Genomic DNA, 23,565 nt, shown 5'->3' with positions numbered 1-23,565 from the left:
CTCCAAACACACGCACGCACACACGCACACGCATACGTGCACACCCACACTTGGGGGAGTGGGATTCTGTGTGAGGGTGGTGAGACAGAAGGATAGAGCTTCTGGTACACACACACACACACACACACACACACACACACACACACACACACACACACACACACACAAACACACACACACACACACACACACACAAACACACACACACCTACTGGTGTATGTGTTTGTAGGGAGGGGGAGTTGTTTTTACCCCCTCCACACACACTAGATTAAGATTCATCCTCGAAGGAGAAGTGGGGGAGGGGATTAGTGAGTGTGTGTCCATGTGTGTGTACCCTGAGAAGATGTGTCTATACACAGCTAATGCAGAAACACTACTGCTGCAAGTTAAGCTAAATCAGTTCTTAATGTCAGTCTTGAAAACTTGCTTATGGGGTTTCAGACACCATATAACATACAGCGCTATATTTTTAAAATTATTATTATTATTATTATTATTGGCACAATGCCTACTGCCAGGCATGGGCTACAGGGGTATAAAGTCCACCAGCATTGAGCTGTGGAGCAGTGGAACTGTGTTCTCTGGAATGTTAATTATGGTCAGTGCTTCATCCAGTACTTCTGCGATGAGTTGGGGAGTTGTGGCTGAGGTGGAGTGGTAATCATCTATCCAACATCCTGAGCTTACAAACACTCTTGTTGCTGAATGCAATCAAATCCTCACAGCATCGCTCCAACATTTACTAGAAAGCATTGTCTGAACAGTAGAGACAATTCGGATGTCCCAATACTTTTAGCTGGCATCTCCCATGTGAAAATTGTATTACAATTTCACCAGCCACACCAAGGTGTGGTTACTGGCAGACCTGCTCACCTGTCTGGCAAAGTGAATCAGGCTAGAAAGTCTCAAAAGCAGCACAATACAGATGTACTGTAATCTACCAGTCTGGAAAGGGGTTAAGGCTTTGCTAAGGCTCTGGGACTCCAGCGAACCGCACTGAAAAGCATTGTCCACAAATGGAGAAACCTGACAAGGTGACAAGGTCATAATAGAACCCAGCCGAACATCTAAAAAATTGTAGGCCTCATTGATGCAAGATACAACCTCCTGCTGACCAAAACAAACACAAACACGTTTGCTCAAAAACATCTGGATGATCCTTGAGATTTTTTGGTATAATATTCTGTGGACGGATGAGTCAAAGGCGGAGCTACATTTGCTACATTTGGCGTGAAGCAAGCGCCACATTTCACCATAAAAAACATTACACTGGCAGTCAATCATGGTGGGATGCATGTTTGAATAAATCTTTATCTATATTAGAAGTGTGATATGTAGAAGGGAACAGCATGTGATACAGTGTCAGAAATCACATAAGCAAGTCTGCTTAAGATGACCTGGATTACAGTATAAATCAATGCAGTCTGAAGTAGGGTGATTTAGGCATGCAGTCTGCATCTGGCTATTTGCTGGGGGGCATGTTTCTATTACGTTTTAGCTACATTAGCATCAGTGTAAACCTGTAGAAGCAAACTAAATACGTCTGTGCTGATCAGTTTAGGTTAGAGGTGGGCAATATGATGTTTTTGATCAAAATTGTGATACATTTTGTTAATGTGTGACAAGCAAGCGTATCATGAATTTCATCAGAGCTTAAAGAACACTAACCAACTGCACATTTCATTACCAAGAGTGTAATTAGTGCTGTTTAATTCATAGATTTTAAATAGAAATCACTGTACTCCCCTCTCTGCATGATAAATATTGTGTACTGTAAAAATGTCTTACATATGGGAATCGCTAGTAATTAGAAGAAATTAAGTTATTAAATGATTAAAGTAAAGTATGTACAGTATAAAAATGGGTTCATATAGCATTAAATTTGTGTTCTTTAACTTGTAGTAATAGTGGAACCCTTTTTGGTGCTCTATAGAACCACGTTAAAAGGTTCCATTAAAAAACTCACCTGCAAAAGATTTTTCATCAATCTGAAGAACAATTTACTCAGACAAAGAATCATTGATTCTTTACGTTGTGATGGGTTTATACAGAACCACTGCATTTCCTAAAGAACCTTTAAAGAACCTCTAATGTTGAATGTCCAGAAAAACCTGTGTTGGACACTGATCAGCCACAGCATTAAAACCACCTTTACATTAAAACCACCTCTATCATACAGGTCCCCATTGTGCCTCTAAAACGAGCTGTTTTACTTGTTGAACTATCAAAGCATGGCTTCCACAAGACATCTTGTAGAAGCAGAAGACTACGTTCTAGAACTGACTGTTTACTTGCTGACCCTTGACAGATGCTACTGTAGACGAAGATAATCACTACACCCGTCAGTGGTGCTAATGTTATGGCTGATCAATGTATGCGTGCGTATGGTCATGTGATACGGTTGTGTGGGTTGGGGTGGAGAGCCATCAATCAATAAGAAAACCTGGAACTAGAAAACAGTGAAGATTCAGATCAGCATTAGTGTCCATAATGGTTATGGTTAGTAATGGAAGCAGCAACTTAAAATAATAAAACAACAACAGCAACAAAAAAATCTCTCAACCTTGGAGAACACACACACACAAGGATGCAGACGCACAGACACAAACACACACACACACACACACACACACCTTCTGTCGTCTCTTCTCTTTCCTCTTGTCCTCTGTGGCTTGCAGCATTTTCTCCTTCCACAGATTGAAGAAGTAGGAGGGGTCTGTGTAAAACTTCAGCGCATCCTTTTTGTCATCTCTAGAGAGAGAGAGAGAGAGAGAGAGAGAGAGAGGGAGGGAGAGAGAGAGAGAGAGAGAGAGAGAGAGAGAGAGAGAGAGAGAGAGAGTGAGGGAGGGAGGGAGTGTGTGAGAGAGAGTAAGACTGAGAGAGCTGTTCTTATTATTCATTCTGTGTGTGTAGCGTCCCCTTGTCTTTCTGCGTCTTATTTGTCTCAGGCTGATGGAAACAGAACACGATAAATGTTTGATACCCCCCCAGCCCCCACTCTCTCTGACACACACACACAAACACCTACTAGACACATTTATCAGACGCCACCAACTGAATTATAATACACAGACTGGCCACTTCATTAAAACCACCTCCTTGTTACTACATTCCTTTATATCAGCTCCACTTTCCATATAGAAGCACTTTGTGGTTCTATAATTACAGACTGTAATCCATCTGTTTCTCAGCATACTTTGTTAGCCTCCTGTCACCCTGTTATTCAATGGTCAAGACACCACAGGACTGACCGCCACAGTGCACCTATTATTTGAGTGGTGGGACATTCTCAGGACTGCAATGACACAAACACTGACAGTGGTGTGTCAGAAGAATGTGTTGTGCTGGTACGAGGGGATTGGACACAGCAATGGTGCTGGAGTGTTTAAACGCTGTGTCCACTCACTGCCCAGTCTATTAGACACTCCTACCTAGTTAGTCTACCTTGTAGATGAAAAGTCAGGGACAGAAGCTTAGCTGTTGCTGCACAGTTTTTGTTGGTCATCCTCTAGTCCTTCATCAGTAGTCAAGGGATGCTGCCCACAGGAGGCTGAATATTTCTGGTTGGTGGACTGTTCTCAGCACAGCAGTGACGCTGAGGTGTTTAAACTGCTGTGTCTGATCCACTCCTACCAGCGCAACATACACACACACCATACTAACACACCACCACCACCATGTCAGTGTCATTGCAGTCCTGAGAATGTCCCACCACTCAGATTATACCTGCTCTGTGGTGATCAGTCCTGTGGGATCTTGATCATTGAAGGACAGGGTGAAAGGAGGCTAACAAAATATGCAGTGAAACAGATGGACGACAGTCTGCAATTATAGAGCCACAAAGTGCTCCTGTATGGAAAGTAGAGCTGACAGAATGGACAATGAGCGTAGAAACAAAGAGGTGGATGTAATTGTAATTGTAAGTGGCCGGTCAATGTATTGCTATTATATTGTTATTATTACGCAGATTTTCTTCTTATTTAATTGAATCGTGTCTTGCTCTTGTAAAGTCCAAGCTTTTGAACATTATAACACGCAAGATAAAGGAGATGAAGAATGAATGAGTAAATAAAACCATAAAAGTCATAATCTAAGGTGGGCACGATGAATGTGAGTGTTAACATTGATGGGGATGAAGGCCTGACCTGTAAGGGGAGAGGATATTGAGTGGAGGAGGCTTGTCTCCATGCTGGTAAATCTCCATCACAGGGTTGGGGATGGAGGCTCGAGACACCACCTGCTGATCCTGAGTGGTGGAGCTTTTAAATGCCTTCCTCATGTTGATGTCCTGCAGAGAAACTGTGGAGAGATAGAAAGAGAAAGAGAAAGAGAGCAATGGAATAAAGACCGGAGCCTTAAAGAGATATAAAGAAAAAAGAGGAGGAAGTGAAAAGAAGGACTAAATAAAGGAAGGAATATTGGAGAGACACACTCAGAGGAAAGCACTCTTACTATAGCACTCTGTGGGATCTCTGCTTGACTCGAAACATGTTCTTATCTAGAGCCTCTGAAAATGCGGAAAAGGTCAAAACGTCTGATATTATCATTCCAAAGGTCAAGCTTTGGGCAGAACTACCTGAGGCTTACAACACTACCTAATAAGGGATGCACAGTTGTGTCCATAAGTATTCGGACAGTGAAATCTGGAATCTAAATTTAGATGAATGAAACCAGAATTAACTTGTACCCAAACGATAGAAAGGGACAAGTATGGTGAAGGAAAGGGAGCTCATGATCCAACATAATATGCAGATTATAATACCATCATCTGCCAAAAATGGTGGAGGCAGTGTTTTGGCATTGCTAGTGACCCAAAACATACCGCAAAACCAATCCAGGAGCTTCTTCTCAACTCAACTGAGCAGCGTTTCACTTAATAAAGACAGTAGTAAAGGCAGAAAGACCTGTAGCAACTGAATGTGGCAGGCAATAAAGGCCTGAAAAGCATCTCAAGGGAGGAAACTCAGCATTTGGTGATGTTCATGGGCTCCAGACTTCATGCAGTCATTGACTGCAAATAATTTGCATCAAAGTATGAATTTCTTTAGAGCCTGTGAAAATGGAGGGACTATAAAAATGGCTGTTTTTCCTAAATGGTTATTACAATATTTTTGTCTTCTGTAGACTTGAACATGACTAAACTATTTATCCAGCACTGCCCCCCTCTGTTCAGTCAGAGAGACGTACTCAAGGACAAGCCCGGGCTAACCCAATCAGCACTACCCCTACCTCTTCTCCTCATGTGTGCTATCGTGTTTAGTTCTGTATGCTGCTGTATGCACACCACTACAGTAGATGGGAAAGATGGCTTAGTTCCTTTGTCGGCCCCTGTCTATACAGCACAGTGCCAGCCAAATGCGGGCATCTGCTTGGTCATTAATACAGACCAGATCGGCCTGGAAAGCGTAGCAGTTGGTTGCAGATGCCACAGAGGAAGGGCATGTCAGCCGTCATCCTCCAGAGCTGGTAGCCATCGTGCAATAGGGGTGAACAAGAGAACATATGGGAATTAGCAATGATTAACTTAAGGGAGATAATTAGCTGTAAAGTTCAGGGGAAAAACAGTCCAGTCCACTTAGATCTCTGACTGACCCCATTCATCTCATCAGGCATTCTCTCATTATGCAGATCAAATTTATTCTGGTTGTAATCTAATGATATCACAACCAGAGCAGAAGCCCCTCCCTTGCACCAAAATCAAGTCCAGACATGACCAAGAAGTCCAGACTTCTGGTTCACAGAAAGGTCCATCTGACCCTTAAGTAAGACCCTTTAGAGATAAAGCTGAGCTGATGCAGGTTCTCTTTTTTCACACTGATTTGAGGTCAGTTTTGAGTCTTTGTCCTGGCACAGTTAAGGTGAAGATCAGAGCAGGGGGAGGTCTTTGGTCAGTTTACAGGACAGCTTCTCAGCAGAGTAGATATGGCAGAGCTAGGTAAATACCAGAGAAAATCCAGCTTAAGGCTCTTTAAAGCAAAGGGATTTTCCACTGGAGCCTATGGAGGGTGAACAGAGCACTATCCAGGACCTGACAGATGGCCATTCCCACACTGACACACACACAATCGCGGCTGAACAGAAGCCGCAATGTCACAAACAAATGAAATGGCACCACGTTTGCGCCACTGTGTGGGAAGTGTGCTGCATCTCCATATGGCCTACTGCTGCTTTAAAAAGCAGAATTAACGTTCATTCAGCATAATAGCCTGACAATAACCACATGTGTAACAGAACAAACCCAACACTGACCAACTAAGTTAACTAGGCGCATATATTTAACCCTTTCGCATGCAAGTTCTGGCGACCTGTAATGGTCCGCAGCTAAAGTCATTTAACATTCTAGCCCAAGCCTGGCATTAGGCATGGTGCCAATAGGTTCATGTTTATCTGCTCCAGGGAGTACAATTGTACTGTCAGTACTTCTCTACAGAAACTAAACAAGCTGTGTGTGTGTGCATTTGCACAACTGTGTCAACAATGGGTGCAACTTAAAGTAGCTGAATGCTTTCATTTGAAGGGGCGTCCACACACATTTGGACATATAGTGTATTTTTTTTGGATCAAGATAGCCTATTTGTATTAGCTAAGGACACATTTTGTGAATGCGGACCACGCTAGCTGAGGCAAGGAGGAGAACTCGAGAAATTTGGGCTGGAGTTCTGGGGGGGCTTTGAGCTGATGGGACCCGAAGCCAGACCCCCCCCATGCCAGGTAGAGGTTGAGTATGACTGGATCATCAGGAGGAGCAGGGGCGGTGGTGGGGTGCAAGTTTTCGTCCTGAGAACAAGAAGGAAGAGGAACGGTTTTATAGTGTGTAGAAATGGAGGGGAGGAGTTTGGGCGTGGTCCTTCTCCCAAACTCCATTTTCTGACGAGACATCGAAGTCCCTCTAAACCAGAATATTTAAATGCCAATGGCCTCTGATCTAACCAGGGTAATTTACTGTTGAGTATCAGTTCTTTGAAGGCTTTTATTATCCAAAAACAAACAAAAAAACAAACAAAAACAGAATATTTAAATAAACTAAAAATAAAAATAAGTATAAGTTTGTCCTAAAATCTAAACTGCTGCCATTTATTTAACCTGTAGTGTTTGTTTACCATGTTCTCGGTCAGTACAGTCCTCTTTGTGGTGGTATCAGCTCTTACAGATCTTGTTTATTTATTACATACATATATTTGTATGTAAATGTAAATTGAGAACCGGGCCAATGGAGAGGTCACGTGTACTGTGATTAATTCATTATTCATGAGCTGCTCTTCATTAGGGAAGTCTAGAGGCCCGTCTGTCACAGAGGGGCAGGGCCTCTGCTGGCTTTGATGTGAAGCTTTTGTGACCAATCTCATTTACTCTGACTGGAGCTGGCACAGATTAGCTGTACCATATCGGAGCTCTTATTAGGCCTTAAGGGCCACCGTAGCGCCTGGCAGAGCATTAAAGATTAAGCAGGAATGGCATTTCTCACACAGGAGGGAAACATCACAGCCATGCTGACAGTCTTAATGTGGGTCAATCTGAAACAGGCAAGACTCAGGATGACCAGGGAGACACTCTCTAAGAAATCTGCGGCAGGAGTTCAGGAAAGGTCCTGCACATAATTTTGAAAAAGCCATGCTAACAGCAGGATCAAGACCTTTACACCATGGTCTACACTGCCCGACTAAAGGCCTTTCTTTTTTAAAGTAATTTCAAGCTCAATTATTAAAATCTAATTCAGTGTTTTAATAGCTTTTTAACTTTAGCCTAGAACACAAAAAGCCAGAACACGCACACACTCCAATATGTGAAGTGTTTATTTTATTTCACCACTGATATACCATCCTCTATCACTTCATTATCAGTCGACTCTGACAAGTAAAGTCAGCTGGACACATTTGGTTGGTGGACATTTTTTAAATAAAGACGTCACACTTCCTGATTTTTGCCCCCCCCCCCCCCCCCTTCCTTTCACATTGAGCATTAGGCAATACAGACTGAACTCATTTAGTGAGCATAAATAATACAAGAGGTACACCATATGTCCCAACATTTATGGACACTATAATCAATGCATTCAGCTACTTTAAGTAGCATGCATTGCTCACACAGATGTGCAGATGTACGTGCCCACACATACACAGCTTATCTAGTCACTGTAGAGAAGTACTAGCAATAGAATATGACTCTCTATATCAGATAAACATGAACCTATTGCCACCATGCGTAATGCCAGGTGTGGGCTAGAGGGGTGTAAAGCCTCCCAGCACTGAGCAGTGGAGCAGGGGTACTGTGTTCTCTGGAATGATGGTGTCTTCATCCAATACTTTTGAGATGAGTTGGGGGTGAGGTGGGATGGTGATCATTCAACATTGACCTAAATGTAATCAAATCCTCATAGCAATGCAGGATAGACTTCAAAACACTGGATTTTGGAAGAAACACTCAATGAGCAGGTGTCACAATACTATGTAATATTATGTTATTTTGTCAATTAACACTACAATACAATTACATAATTTGTAATATCCACATAATGTGCCTTTCTGACATCATAAGAGCATTTTTATTTATTTGGTTCCTTTCTGTACTTGTAGTTCTTGTAAATAACATGGTCGTTGTGAAGAACTTAAAGCCATTCGAGTACTAATAACCATCCATTATGGAGAACTGTCAGTGTGTAAGGGGGCAAGAAAGCTTTCTATACGTCTATATGTAGAAATAGCACAAACTATCAAGCTCATTTATTATAGACCTCACCAACCAGCATCAAAATAGAGTCAAACTGACTAGTCTGTTAGCTAGTCATTGGTTATAGCTTCAACTGTAACCATATGTTTGTCCAACTACTAAGAACCACTTATAGTGTATTCTACTATTTACAGAATTTAATTTAATCTAATCTGCAATGTTCTCGTAATGTTGTAGTCATGTCTGGTATCTGGTTTGGTAAGGCTAATGTTGTCCAGTCACCAGACAGGTCTTGGCCACTGAATTATATGTGAAGTTTAGTGGAATAAAGCAACAGACCTCATTCACCAACCGTTCTTCTTCTTCTGACCATACCTTGACCAATATTTCTTTATTTGTGATTTGTTTAATTGATGAAAAATGTGGGATCCATCATTATGCGAGCATAACTGCAAACAATTCTGTGGTTTATGAGCACATCATGAATCTGACGTAGACCTTTTGTTAGAAGAAGAACACATTGAAGAAAATTCTGAGAAAGATATTGATGAATGAGGCCCATTGTCTTTGTGCTGAACTATGCCTTTACGCTGCAGTTAAAAGGCTGACTATATGAGGCTCCCAGCAATGTGCTGACATTTACATTCATAACAAAGAGTCCAGAGAATGAGGGTCAGTACCAGCATCTCTCTCCTACATCGGCCAATCAAGGTGGAGATATATCGATTTAAACACGGACAAGCCCATACAGCGCTCAGCTGATTGGTATTCAGTAAGATCCTCCCACTCCACCACAATGTCAGAGGGGGACATACATCACTAAAGAACACCAGGACCTTTACCATTCAATACTAGCAGCATACACCCTTCAAAATAAAGGTGCTACCAATCGTTTTTGGAGGTATGATGCCATAGGAGAACCACTTTTGCTTCCAGAAAGAATTAGGTTACATTATGTGAAGGCTCTTCACACTCACACATCTCTATTACAGACATGGTTCTTTATGGAAACAAAGGGGATTCTTCTATGGCATCACTCAAATAACCCTTTGTAGCACTTTTTATTTTTAAGAGTGTACTTTCCGGGACTTTCCATCCCTCAGTCTCTCTTTGCCCTTGCGGCTGTGGGTCAGTAAGAAATGAAAGGCCAGCAGAAACCTGATGGCTGGCTATAAATTAGTAATCATAGCAGATATTAAGGCAGGGGGAGGGCTGCTGGTTTTGGGAGCATCCCTGTGTTGAACTATCCCAATAAAATTGTGAAGGCTTGCACCTTCTTTTGCATGTGCTTTCAAAGTATGGCTAACAACATTACTGGACAGTTGACCACGGTTGGAGGTGAACACTAACTGCCACTTACTGTTAGATCAGAGTGATGGGGGAGAGGAAGCTACCCACAGAGAGGAAAGCCAACTATGCTTGCACGGACGGCTGCAGTATTGCTGGGGTTCGAACTTGCAATCTCCTTAGGTTGCTTTTCTTGGGATCTCCAAACAACACAGCATTCTTAATAGAGACTCCCAATTAAAGGACAGTCTGGACTAAAACTATTATATATTTATATATATTAGCATAACATCCACCCTATGCTGAAAGAAGGTGTTTATTATAGAGGTTAACTTTGTTCATTGTCGTTCCCCTCTGGTATCAATGATCTTTGGGGCTCCACTGTTATGATGTTGGGGGGCATTCAATGTGCCACGGCCACGGCAGCTCTATAGCATCTCACGAAGCCTGCTCCCACCCTTCATGCACTGTCACAGGCATATCAGAATATTATGACCACCCAGAATATTATGCCATGTGACCGGGTTTGCTGCGCTTGTAAACCAGTCAGTTGTAGTAGAGTGCAAAATTATCATCATGGGCAAAGAAAGCCATTTGACTGATGTCCAAAAGGGCATGTCAACAGGGTACCGTGCAAAGGGTTCACGCACCTCGAAAACCTCTAACTCTGTGGGATGTTCTAGAGCCACCGTAGTAAGAGTGTACAGAGAATGGACCCCCCCATTTTCCTCATGTTCATACCAAATCATGAACAGACACACACACACACACATCTGGTTTATCAATATTCAGGGACTGTCTTTCTGTGTTTGATTCTTTTGTTCCTCTCTCCCCCGCTCTGCCATTTGTCAGAGGCCCTCCGTACTGTAAACTGCAGCAGCACACATGAAGATCAGGTCATCCTCAGGTCAGGTCACACACACACACACACACACGTAATGGATTCCCCATGGGCCTTTATCAGTGTAGGCATTAAAGAGCATGGGTGGGGAAGTGTCTCTTTCTGCCACAGGCCAGTCCAATACAGACCGAATGCCAGGTTAAATGGACACATCAGTATTTCTCTCTTGCGTCGATGAGGGGGTGGGGGGTTAGTGCTGACACTTCTTCTATAGCAACTGATTTGGATTATTTTGTCAGTTAAAAGAAAGCTTTTAAAACTGAATGTTAAAGCTTTAAGCTACTTTGTTCAGAACAATCAAGTCAGGAACGCTTTAGTCTGATAAACATCTCTTTACTGAGGAACATCAAACACATGCACTAAGATCAGAGAGGCTTTGCTGAGATCAGTGGTGTGATTTGCTTTAAACTGTGAGGGGAAACAGGCCAAGATACCATTTGACTCTCCATCTTGAAACGGGCTCCAATCAATTTACCTTAAAATAGTCAAAAGCAACAACAACAAAAAAATTAGAGCACCCACTGATCGGACCTCCTCAGCACTGCTGGTAGTTCCAGACTTGAATCCCTAACTCCTGTAGCTTAATGCTCTGTTTGGATTTCTGTGCTCTTATAGCAGTATACTACTGATGGCCACTGACATGGTTTTACTGGAATAGCTGTAGTGGGGCTGCCTGTGTATGGAGTGATGGTGTTTGTCACTATTATACCCAGACTGCATTTTAAAAGCATGCTAATCGTCAGGGTCATGCAAAAACCTTGTATCTCCAAAATGGCAACTTTATAGGAGAAGAAAAAAAACCTTCTTAGCTTTCAATGGAAGTCAAATGTGGAGCATTTCTATTGGTCCATTCATAATGAAACTCTGACACAATGTAAACAACCACTGGCAGATTAAAAATACATTTTTACAAATGAAAAAAAACAACTGAAATGGAAATACAAGGTTTCTGCATGAAAGTGACAGTAGCTATCAAATTGTGAGTTTTTGTTTAAGTGTGGGTTTTGTAGTTAACAGCTGCCTCTGGCTGGACTTCTACGGTCCTTGTGAGAAGAAATATAAACCCACCCAATATCCAGTTCATTCCACCACTGCGGTCAACAGCCAAAGCTGGAAAAATGAAACTTCTGACGGGGCATTCCGCTGACCACGGCAGTGAGCAGTTGTTGCCGCTGACTGTGGCAGAATTTCCCACTGCTGCTCCACTGAATAACATGGAATATCTGGTTTGCAGCCTACTGTCTGCCATCATGAATAAAACACAGCATGACAATAATGAGGATAACTACTTTGAATTGTTTTCCAGGTAATTACTGAATAATAATCCTTAAGATGTAATTAAAGCCAGGGAGTTCCCCCAGAGGATACACCCCCCAACCCACACACCCTTCAGTGCTACTGCAATTGTAAACAGGCGACAGCAAACCAGACAGTCTATACCTTTCAATTCTGCCATCACTAGCAGCAATGGCAGCATACCACAACAGTCCCACCAAGTGATGTACTGAGATTGTATTGATGTATTGCTTTTTTTACACTTTGAGTATTTCTTTAATTATGTTATAATTCCAATACTAATTATGTAGTCATTTATGTGAGGAATTATATTTACATTCGCTTTACATTTGCTTTGCAAACGGAGACAAGAAATGTAATGTTTTTATTTCTATAAAACTTAAATTAACATCATAATAAAATCCTCTTTACATACACTATATGGACAAAAGTATTGGGACACCTGATCTACATTGTTTCTTCCAAAATCAAAGGTAGTTAAAAAAAACAAAAACAAAAAAACAGTTGCTCAGTACAGCAGCAGGATAATTAACTTTTATTTATTTATTTATTTATTTATTTACTAGATTTTGGAGACTTGCTTTGAGGACTTGATTGCATTCAGCGATTTGAAGCATTAGCATCTAGAAAAATTGTGAATCTGGACTTTCTGGTTGTTTTGACAAGCTAATGGAATCATTAATATCAGATTACACTTCCATTTAAGGCATTTGGCACCTTTCACCCAGAGGTATTATGTAGTCTTTCTCTATGCTACACGTGTGAAAATGCAATGTTAGGACTTTTGCCTAATAACTAAAGTGCGTAAAGTGTGGTGTTCTGGCCCAGTCAAGAAATCAAGCCCAAGAACCATCATAAAGAATTATAAATATTAATAGCTGTAAGACAGAGCACTCATCAGTGATGCAGAGCCATGATCCCTCCCCTGGTAAAACACTGAAATGCCACCAGGCGTTTTTGAACACCTATTCACATCATTAATGAAGTGAACTGAACGAGGATAACAGGATAAACCCACAGTTCTGCCTCGAAAAAGGACATCATACACAGCCATAACATTAGAGCTAGAGAAAAGAGAAAGAGCGAGGGAGTGCAAGTGTGAGGAGGAAAGTTATTTCAGTCTATGAGACATTCTTCCTCCATCTCTTCCTCTGTAAAAAAGCTAGGTCGCGTTGCTAACTATAGTCTCAAAGGAGGTTTAATAGAGGACAGTGCTCAAAGGAGAACACTCTCCATCTCCCTCTCTCTTCTGGCTCAAACAGTCTAAGAACACAAACTTCTTCATGAAGCCTTAAGACCATCAGATGAACGCTGATCGCTCAGGATCAGTAAGAGCAGCACCTACCCTCCTCCACAGTGGAGTCCAGCTGGGTCACTTTGACGGCCAGCAAGTCCACACGCTCCTGCAGGTGGTTCATCCTCAGGTAGAAGCTGTTAGCTTCTTTAAACAGCTCCCCAAAGATGTCCTCCGCATGACGACCTGCAAAGAGACATCAGTAATCAGAGAAGGAGCAGAGGAGGGACGACTTATCCATTGTCACCATCCCAGACCTTCTTAACCAACTCAAATAAGCAAAAAATCACTTATGAAGGGATGATGTGAAAACAGCAGTGATGTTAGAAAGAGTCGAAAGTAAAAACCAAGGCTGCAAGTAATGGCTTTCACAGCACTAGTACAAACAGACAAGTCCTCAAAATGTGGGTGGATGGACAAAGAGAAGGGTGGAACATGGTCAAACATGCCTTTCACACATGCCTGGTATTTAAACTGGAAGAGGGAATTCTGAAAAAAGCGAACCAATCAATCAGCAGGAGACCCAGTACAATACCGGGTAATTACTGGGATGGCTTATGCATGAGCAGAAGCCAACAGATTACTGGGAAATACTGTGACTTCTAAGCCCCTTTTTATGCCGATTTGTCTATGGAGACGTGACACAAATGTACCCAGCAAAGTTTTCAGAGAGGAAACTAAAGTCATGGGTTTGTACAATATGCCATATAGGCTTTAGAAACTAAGGAGGTGTTAGCCGCTCATGCTGAAGATGTCTCGCCCTGTTTACTGGGACTTTAATAGCAAGAACGAATTTGTGTATCCTGGGAAAATCACCATGTAGGAGCTGTATGTGTGAATGGCATATTGCTTATACAATATCTCTAATAATAATCCAGTGCTGGTTTTGTGAGTGAAACAGGCTGAAAGGAGGCGTGGATGGAAGCACAGACTCACTGAGGCTGCCGAGCTGTTTGATGATGGCGGCCAGGGTGCTGTTGGTGACGCACTCGAGCTCACTGGTGACTCCATCAGGCAGAGCGCCCCTGCACAGGTGCCTTGGCTCAATACTCCTCTTGACCAGCGGCATGGCTGATTACTGGAGAGACAGAAGAGTGAGAGAGAGTGAGAGAGACATAGAAACTGTGACTAATTTCACCTAGATTATCAACACAGGGATGTACAGCATTGATTTCTGTCGCTTTTCAAATGCAGCAAAATGCTAATTAGATACTGATTAGACTGACATCGATCAGCCACAGCATTAGCACCACCTGCCTATTACCGAGTAGGTCACCCTTCAGCCACTGAAGATGTCCTGTGGTCTCTGAAACCAAGAGCTTTTAAGTAGCAGATCCCTGAAGTCATGTAAGTTATGAGTTAGGGCCTCCATGGATTGCACACATGCACATACACACACACACACACACACACACACACATAGCTTGTCTAGTCCCTGTAGAAAGGTACTGCCAATAGAATAGGACTCTCTGGACCAGATCAACACATTTCCCGTGTATACACTCCTTTCAAGAGATGAGAAATCAGAGACACAACAGATGGTGGTTTAATAATGTGCTGAGGTAATAAATGGAAATTCAGCCACTGCTGTCCCATAACAAGATAAACAGGGTGTTGCCAGCACATGCAGAACAGCGGGCAAAAGACGGCGCTGTGTAAAAAAGCCTGCCGGATTTAACCACACATCCACTCTGAACACAGAGGGAGCTCCGCGGCCCGGACCTTCTGATCTTCTGATGGGGGATAATGGCAGCACAAAGAGCTTCACATTAAAAGCTAGCATCTCTGCTCTGCTGAGCTCACTGAGCTGCTCTGCTGATGAGCCTGGTTGGTATGTGTGCGTATGTGTGTGTGTGTGTGTGTTTGTCTGAGATTACCCTTGGGGCCAATTCACATCTCAAGCTGTTTCACACTATAGCAGACAACACAGAACAGAGATCTAATGAGCTACTGCCACAGCTGCACACATACACAGGACAGATATGAACACACGCATACACACACACTGTCCAAGAGGTGCAGCTATTGCAGAGGCGGCTGGTCCATTTAATAATAAAAAAATACCGAAGCAATAAAATAATACAGAATGTAAAGACGCTGACATGGACAAAATATCCATAGGTGTCAGGGGTGTGTCAGATCATTATCTGATTAGATTCACATCATAATTTGATTTTCTTATGATACTTTGAACACAATGTGAATGAAGAAAACTGATAAATATATTTAAGAAGTTGCTTAACCCTCCTCTGTTGCGTTTATTTCATGTTATGGCAAATTATCACCCAACGTTGTGATGGATCTTTAATCAACTGGAGAACACTGCAAGTTTTTTTAATACAATTGTTTGTTTGTTTTCACCTTTTTTTCCCAATTAGGTACTGCCAATTAACCAGCACTAGCAGCATGGCTCAGAACATTACAAGTTCTTCTGTTAGATATTTATGGCCTGTAAGCCTCACTGACCACTGAACATGATTTTTAGAATATCTATTTTAAAACCATTTTATGTTTTTATTTACTAAAAAAGAGTAATAAGAATTATTTACTAATGGCAAAATAAAACAAGTTATTTTGACCACAGACAAAAAAGATGACGTATATATATAAAAAAAAGAACCTAACCAATGAATATCGCATTATATATCCACTTGGCCGCCACAGTAGAAGGCCTACAAGTTGAGGTACTTTACAAATACGACAAATGCGCAGGGCCCATTTGGTGCCACATCACCCTAAACTAAAAGAAGTTTAAAAAGCAGCCAAAAGCAGCAGACCAGCGAACTCTGGAGCAATGCAACAAACTTCCAGCTAATTCCCCAAAGGCCAGGGGTTTAAGTTTATAGTTTATACACTGGACCCAAAGTATGTTATGTAAATATGCAATATGGTTAAAAAGAGGTTATGTTTTAAAGCGTTACAAAATATATGTATTTTTTTTCCAGGTAAGAGGTTAATGCACTATGGTAGACTGAAGTCTACGTTTACTTTTGTATTAATATATTTTAAATTTTGTTCATTGATGGATTTTTTTATTTAAGAAAAACTAGGCTAATACTGGTAATTTAAGTCACACAGTTTTATGCACAATCCTATTTTTGGTAATAAAATGATGCAAAAATATTTGATACAGTAAGGAACCTAAAAGTATTATTTAAAATAAATGTTGTCTTTTCATCTCATCAATCTCAACATTTATGGACCATTTGAATAGAAAAATAGTTCAATAGAATAGAATAGACGTCGCCAGACAATGACAGATTCGCACCCCTAAGTCACAGTGCACCTGACAAAACCCTCAAAAAGCCATTAGCAGACTCAAACAAGCAATGCCTTGTGGCAGATCATCGCAGCTGACTGTAACACACCTGATTCATTTATGATTAACTTATGAGCTCAGTGAGGTGCACCAGAGCGAGGAAAACGCACAATGCTACCCACCTCCTGCACTGGAGTTTGACAGCACTTCACAGGATGAGCAAATGTTTACAATGCTGTTAGGTGTACCTGATTTGGGTTTACTGATTAGGCTTAAATACAGTACTTAAGTACTTAAATACAGGGATCCTGTTTTCCCTCAGCTCCATGTAGAGCAACGCACCAAGTTCGATTAAAAGGGAAAGCAACCAGACCTGAATGAGCCAGTCTATTCAATGTGCCTGAAAACAGTGAAAAACACTTCTGAGACTTTGTGCTCTCAGATATGAGACTTTATCCTCTAAACATGTGTGATTTGAGCCCCAGGAACACTGTGCTGTGGTGTTAAGCCTGCTAGCTAATTTATCTAGGCCTGGACAGCCAGCTACAAGTCCAAACATGACAGAACCGGCCTAATTTCGCCTTTCTGTTACTCCTAACACCAGTCACTCAACTTCGCACTCTCAGATACGAGTTTTTATCATCAACACTTGTGTCTGTACCTCAGCAATTGGTCAACAGCAGCTATACTGATCTAATTACTCAGTGGATCTATAGCCGACCTAGCAGGGAGAGTAGGTTACAGAACCAGCACCAGGGGGGAAAAAAGCCTTTCAGCCTTTCTGTCCTTCCAGGACCAGTCGCTTAATTTAATCTGAGCGTTTATAAGTTGATGTTCTGTCAGCCAGACTTGAATTTGTTCTGTGGTCTTGTTAACTACTGCTACCAATGCTTCCCAGCTTCTCTCTCACCTTCGTCCGATTCAGAGCTGTTTAACATTTGCAGTTATTGTCAGACTGACGGTTAAACAGATATTTAATGATTAATAAAAAACTAAGGCTGTCACCCTGTAAGCAAACTGAACTTAATATTTGATCATTATTTTGGTTTTAAAATAACGCAGGATGAGATTGTTTGGAAACTATGAAAAATACAAACATTGTCGCAACTTGCGCTACTCCCCGCCTCTGGTATTACTGTACGTCAGTGTGTAAAAACTGGATACTAGAAACGCTAATGCAGCTTTACATTACAATTTTGTTGTTCACTCCCTTTGTATTTTACTCGTGTTCTGTTCTGTGACTGACACTATTGACAAAACACACTCAAAAGACTGAATGGAGCATTACTGTAAAGACTGGCATCACCAATCCACATCGTCTATCCAGCAGTGGCTCATTAGACATGCAAGCATGCTGATCCCAAATACACTTAGACAGACTGCAGGTAAAGCACTAAACGTGAGCCTGATCTTCTCAGCAACTTCACACAGTATGTATGCAGCTCGGACATTATTTTACCCCCCCAAAAAAGAATGTTAACATTGTGAAAATTGACCCAAATGTGAGATTCAACGCACCAAATTCAAAACGACAAGTTCTACCAGCCATGTGTGTCAGAAGAGTTAATGTGCGGAATAATCATTCATCTTCAGACATGGGGATGCTCAGTAAAGCTGCTGTGACAGAACTAGGTCCCCTTGAACAAACCCTCACTGTTTAGGGCAATCCTCAGCTCTGATCACACTGTGCTCCTTCAGCCTGAAGGGCGAGGGAACACTGAGATTACTCAGGAGATGAAACCTCTGAACTGATTACACAATTGGGTCACGACTAGGGCAGAATAGTAAAATAGAAAGTCCAATACTTTCATGGTACCAAATAAAAAATTCCAATACAACTAAGTATCCAAATTCACACTGAAGTTATAAGGAGTGTTTCAGCTCAAAACAATAAAAAAATGACTGTAGGGGGAGCCCAGTAGCGAGAAATACCTATTCTCACATAATGTCGCTTTTAAGAAAAATTATATTGAAGAAAAATATAGGGTATGGGCCTTTAAAAGAATACTTTGTAGCAGAAATTGGTCTTGCATTAAAATCTCTAAAAATAAGGGACAACAAAACAACAATTCAGAAAATAAACAATTAAATTAATTCATTAATAAACAAGAATAATAAATGAAAGGTAATACTTGTTCATTCATCAGCACCTCATTCTGAAGTGCCGGTTATGTAAAGTTCCCAAGAGCTCACACACTTTTGAGTGCGTATACATCATTAAACGCCTTCCATTTCTTTGCTGGTTCAGCAAGATACTGAATATGGACATGGCAATTATGTTAAGCCATGAATCTGTAATAACCTACCTAGGGACTACAGATGAAAATTAGCTTATTAGCTCATTCTGGCACATTTACATTGATGTAGAATGTATGAAAATGCTGATTAGTGAGCACTGTCCCTAATAAACAAACAAACAAACACACAAATAAATGCAAAATAGCAACTTTTTGAAGGAGAAGAAAAACAACTTCAGTAAAAAGTAAAAAGATTAAAAAGGGTTTTTTTTCTGGAGCATTTCTATTGATCTCATCATCATGACGTTCTGACAATCTTTAAAAACTACCAGATTTGTTGTAGGCAGCAAAGGCAAGTTGACATTATTGGTATTATTATTGATATTATTATTAAAATACTTCTATTTTAATTTAGTGCATGCGTACATAGTAGAATTTAATTTGCATAAATGTGCAGGTGCATAAACAAACAAAAGGGCTAGGAATCCAAACCATGTTTTGCTGTGCATGTCTGTAAGTGGACCGACAGAATTTTAGTTGCAGAATAAAGACAAAGCTGTACATTTATATAAATGTCAAAAAGGGAAAAACTACACAGAGGTAGGGGATACAAAATTTGGCGCTGTTTTCCAAATACACACAACCTGTCTGACATGTACTTGAAGAAGAACTGAGAAAACAGTGTTGCCACAGCTACATCCATCCATTCTCTATTAAGAAAAGGAAATTAACGGACGGAAACCCCTGCAGAAACGGTAAGAATTTCATGTTCAAGTTTAGGATTAGAGTGCATATATACTCTATATATGTGGGTCGAACTACATTTACTACACATTGTATGAATCCTGGAATGGTCTTTTAGTCACATACGTATGAATTCCTCTTGAGGCCAGGCTGGGAAGAAGATTTGAAGAGCAGAAAAAAAGAAGTCATCCCACAAGATGCAAACCACTCACCAGCAGCAAGAATCAGAATACTAGACTGAAATACAGAGATGAGACACAAAGGATCTGGAACAACAATGTGTCAGAGGCTCAGATACCTTGTAAGAGAAAGAAAGGCTTATTTATCAAGAACAGTGGAGGTAGTCTCATAGCTCGGGTTTGCATGGCTGCTTCTTGGACGGGCTCACTAATCTTTACTGATGAAGGAACTTATGATGGTAGCTGCAGAACGAATTCAGAGAGACCACAGAAACACTGTGTGTGCCGGGTAATGCAGCAAATCTACAGCAGAAACCTCATCGTGCAGCTAGACAATGACCCAACACATTTCCTGCAAACAAACTACTTTCTCAGGGGAAATAAAGTGGAAGGATTTAGCCTGGACAACCTAACCGAGCACGTATTTCTCAAAACAACTGAAAGAAGCTGCAGTAAAACATCAGCGTCTGGTTCTGGTTTCAGAGTATAGCAAAAGCAGTGCGTTTAGTATTTAAGAAATATGTACAGGTTAAGTCTCTAGCTAGAGATGGTGGTTTCTGTACAAATCCAGCAACAAAACCTTGACTGGACAGGTCATGCTAAATGACCAGCGTTTACTTAGCGTTAGCTGTCAGATATTGAAAGCTCAATCAGAACAGCTCATTGTTCACATGCCACAAGCCAGTGCTATACTGAACCTCAGTACAGTCTTTGTAGTTGTAGGCAGGTTAAAAGACTGTACATCATTAATTTAGACAAATTCAGCAGGTAAGGCAATTCAAGGTCAGAGGAGAGAACAGACGTGTGTGTGTGTGTGTGTGTGCGTGTGCATACACAATATACACACTTTTCAAGCTAATAGGAAGTGACCAGTCTGACCTCCGTGTCCCCACAGAGCCGTAATGTATGATTGTTTCTCGTCTCGCCTCTCTTTCTCTCACGCACACACACACACACACAGACTCTAGACACCTTTGTGAAAGCCCCCCCTCTTTCACACACATACATACTCCTGAGATAAAATATTTACACTCCATTTCTCTTGTCTCCCTCTCTCTCGTCTCCCTCTCTCTCTCTCTCTCTCTGCTACACTTTATTGCCCCATAAATAAAGCAGCATGGCTGAGTAAGTGAGCGTCTATCTGCGGGGCCAGATCAGTGTGATCCTGATCCCCTGGAGCGTTAGGCTGGACTGTACCCACAGCTCAGCGCCCTGCAGAGCGGAAGTAATAGAGGGTTCATTCTGTGGGGGGGTGAGGGTGAGGGTGGGGGGGGGGGGGGGGGGGGGGGGGCGAGAGAGAAAGAGAGAGAGAGAGAGAGAGAGGTAAAGCACTTTATTTCAGACAGACATCAAAGTGCTGCGTGTGTGTGAGCGTGTGAGTCACTCGACTTTATGCTTGTCATCTTTAGCAAACAGTGGATCTACAGTGTTTAGATGATCTACAGTCATCTACAGTGGCGTCTGTCAAGAGGTGGATATATTAGGCAGTAAGTGACCAGTCAGCTCTTGAAGGTGATGGGGTAAAGATCTGAGCCACTCTCACAAGGACCAGATTGTGATGGCTAGACGACTGGGTCAGAACATCTAAAGGTCTTGAAGGGTGATCCTGATAGGCAGCGATCAGTACCTACCAAAAGTGGTCAACAGTGTCATGGGCACCTCACAACTTACAGGACTTAAAGGATCTGCTACTAACATCTTGGTGCCAGATCCCACAGGACACTTTTAAAGGTCTTTTGGAGTCCATGCCAAACAGGTTCATGTTTATCTGCCAAGGAGAGTCCTATTCTATTGGCAGTACTTTCTACAGGGACTAGACAAGCAGTGTGTGTGCGTGTGCATTTGCACATCTGTGTCAGCAATGGATGCAACTTAGTTTAAAAAAAAAAAAAAAAAAAAGACGGTGGCTCGGTTATGATGCTCTGGAGAAGCGGATGAAGCGGGATCTTAGGTAAGTTAGCGCTTAGGCTAACGCCTTACCTGATGTTAACGCCTCACAAACACCTGATGCGTCCGCTTCACTGGAGCCTCATAACTGAGCCATTTCTCTGGGAAAGGACAACAACATAGGAAATGGCAAGATGAGATAGACATTTTACATTTAGCACCTTCAACCACAGATGCAGGTCCTCTTTTTTGGATATGGTACCCACAAAACTGTGTGTTGTGTTGGAAAGCTAGTTAGCTATGCTCTACATAGTGTTAAATAGAATGCTGGCATGTTGGAACGTCTATAGAAAACTGTAAGGCACAAACTCCTGAAAGTGGGCGTGGCAAAATAAGGTGGATAGAAAATGTGTGCAGACAGCTGGACCTGGGAACAGAACGATCCATTAATCAGTAAAGCACGGCTCAGTGTCAGTTGCTGCAGGCAGAAACGCTGATACCTGGTTCCTTAGGATTAAGGATTTTACATCACACCGTATATTAAACCAAGTATTTCTTATATATATATATATATATATGTGTGCGTGTGTGTGTGTGTGTGTGTATGTGTGTGTATGTGTGTGTATGTGTGTGTGTGTGGAGTGTCATGGCACTAAGGCTGGACTGAACAGAGATGGGGAGGAAAAGAGGAAAAAAAAAAAAAAAAAAAAAAGAAATGTGCCGCCCTCACTGAGAAGGGTGTCACCATGGAAACGACTAAGGAAAAACCCACCCTGCAGAGGATGAGAGTAAAATGGAGAGATGGACACACACACGCACACACACGCACATAGAAAAACAGAAAGAAGCTCTTCATACATTTCAATCATACGTTGCGGCAATCTTTTAACACACAGTCCCACAGACAGACGTGCATGTGCACACGCACACGCACACACACACACACACACACACACACACACATACACACACACACACGCCCCTAGCTAAATCCCTCTTCCGTTTGATCAGTGCACTATTGAGGGAGCCTCTATAATGAGGCTGGAATTTATAACGCCGCGTTCAGTGTGAACTGCTGTACATGCCTGCTGCAGGTTGCAGTGCTGCAGCCTGGACAAACACACTGAAACCCCGTTTCCACCAGGTCACGTCCTGAGTCTTCAGTATCAGGATTATATCTGGATAAGGGCAAGTCTCATAAAACTGCAGGAGTCAACATACCCAAGAATCATTTAAACCAAATACAAAGCTGATCACTCACACCACTTCAGGAGGTGGTCTGGGAAGCATTTGCTCCATGTTTACATTTACAGCATTTAGAAGACTTCGCTATTCACTCACAAATACCCTCAGCTAGTTTGAATAGACTAGAATTCAAAGATACTTCTACGCTCAGACACTACTAAACACAAGTCAATATGGAGACCATAGTGAGACAGTGAGAGACTCTGCTGTTCAACAACCAAAACCCCTCCTAGTACAACCTAAACATCAGTAAAAATTGCCGCCCAGGGAGAGAGTTTACATATTCTGGCCCACACGGCAATCGGATTCCAGTCGGGCTGAGTAAATGCACTTGGCTAAAATCTTATCTAAATACAATCCAGATTCTAGTCACATGAAGTGACCAGGTGTAAACGGGATCTTCTAGTTATTTTGTGGCAGGTTCCTGTATAGAGGGTAATACATATAACTGTGCCTTGACAAGTGCTTGTGCCTGTAAGGTCAGTTTTGGGGTTTGCTACAGTAATAATAATAAAAAAGTAATGGCATTAAGATCAGATGCTGATTTTTTTTACACACGCAAACATTA

The 23,565-nt window shown here is 41.7% G+C and overlaps 1 protein-coding gene across 4 annotated transcripts in view; it reads right to left on the bottom strand.

Annotated features, from left to right (window-relative positions):
* The window catches only part of LOC140562073 (actin-binding protein WASF3), a 45,380-nt gene that overhangs the window by 7,405 nt on the left and 14,410 nt on the right, over nt 1–23,565 (bottom strand). For 3 of the 4 annotated variants that reach the window (XM_072687448.1, XM_072687451.1, XM_072687450.1), the window contains exons 2-5: nt 14,383–14,524; nt 13,498–13,632; nt 4,147–4,300; nt 2,635–2,752 (exon numbers count right to left, since the gene is read on the bottom strand). In XM_072687448.1, coding sequence (XP_072543549.1) covers nt 2,635–2,752; nt 4,147–4,300; nt 13,498–13,632; nt 14,383–14,515 — 540 coding nt within the window. In that variant the 5' untranslated portion in view covers nt 14,516–14,524. Of the gene's footprint in view, nt 1–2,634; nt 2,753–4,146; nt 4,301–13,497; nt 13,633–14,382; nt 14,525–21,845; nt 21,914–23,565 lie in introns of all 4 variants that reach the window. The other variant, XM_072687449.1, reaches the window with a different exon arrangement.

The sequence above is a fragment of the Salminus brasiliensis genome, chromosome 9 (assembly GCF_030463535.1).
Source record: "Salminus brasiliensis chromosome 9, fSalBra1.hap2, whole genome shotgun sequence".
In the NCBI taxonomy this organism is placed as follows: domain Eukaryota; kingdom Metazoa; phylum Chordata; class Actinopteri; order Characiformes; family Bryconidae; genus Salminus; species Salminus brasiliensis.
The sequence above is the reverse complement of the archived record's forward strand: the minus strand, read 5'-3'. Positions and strand labels throughout refer to the sequence as shown.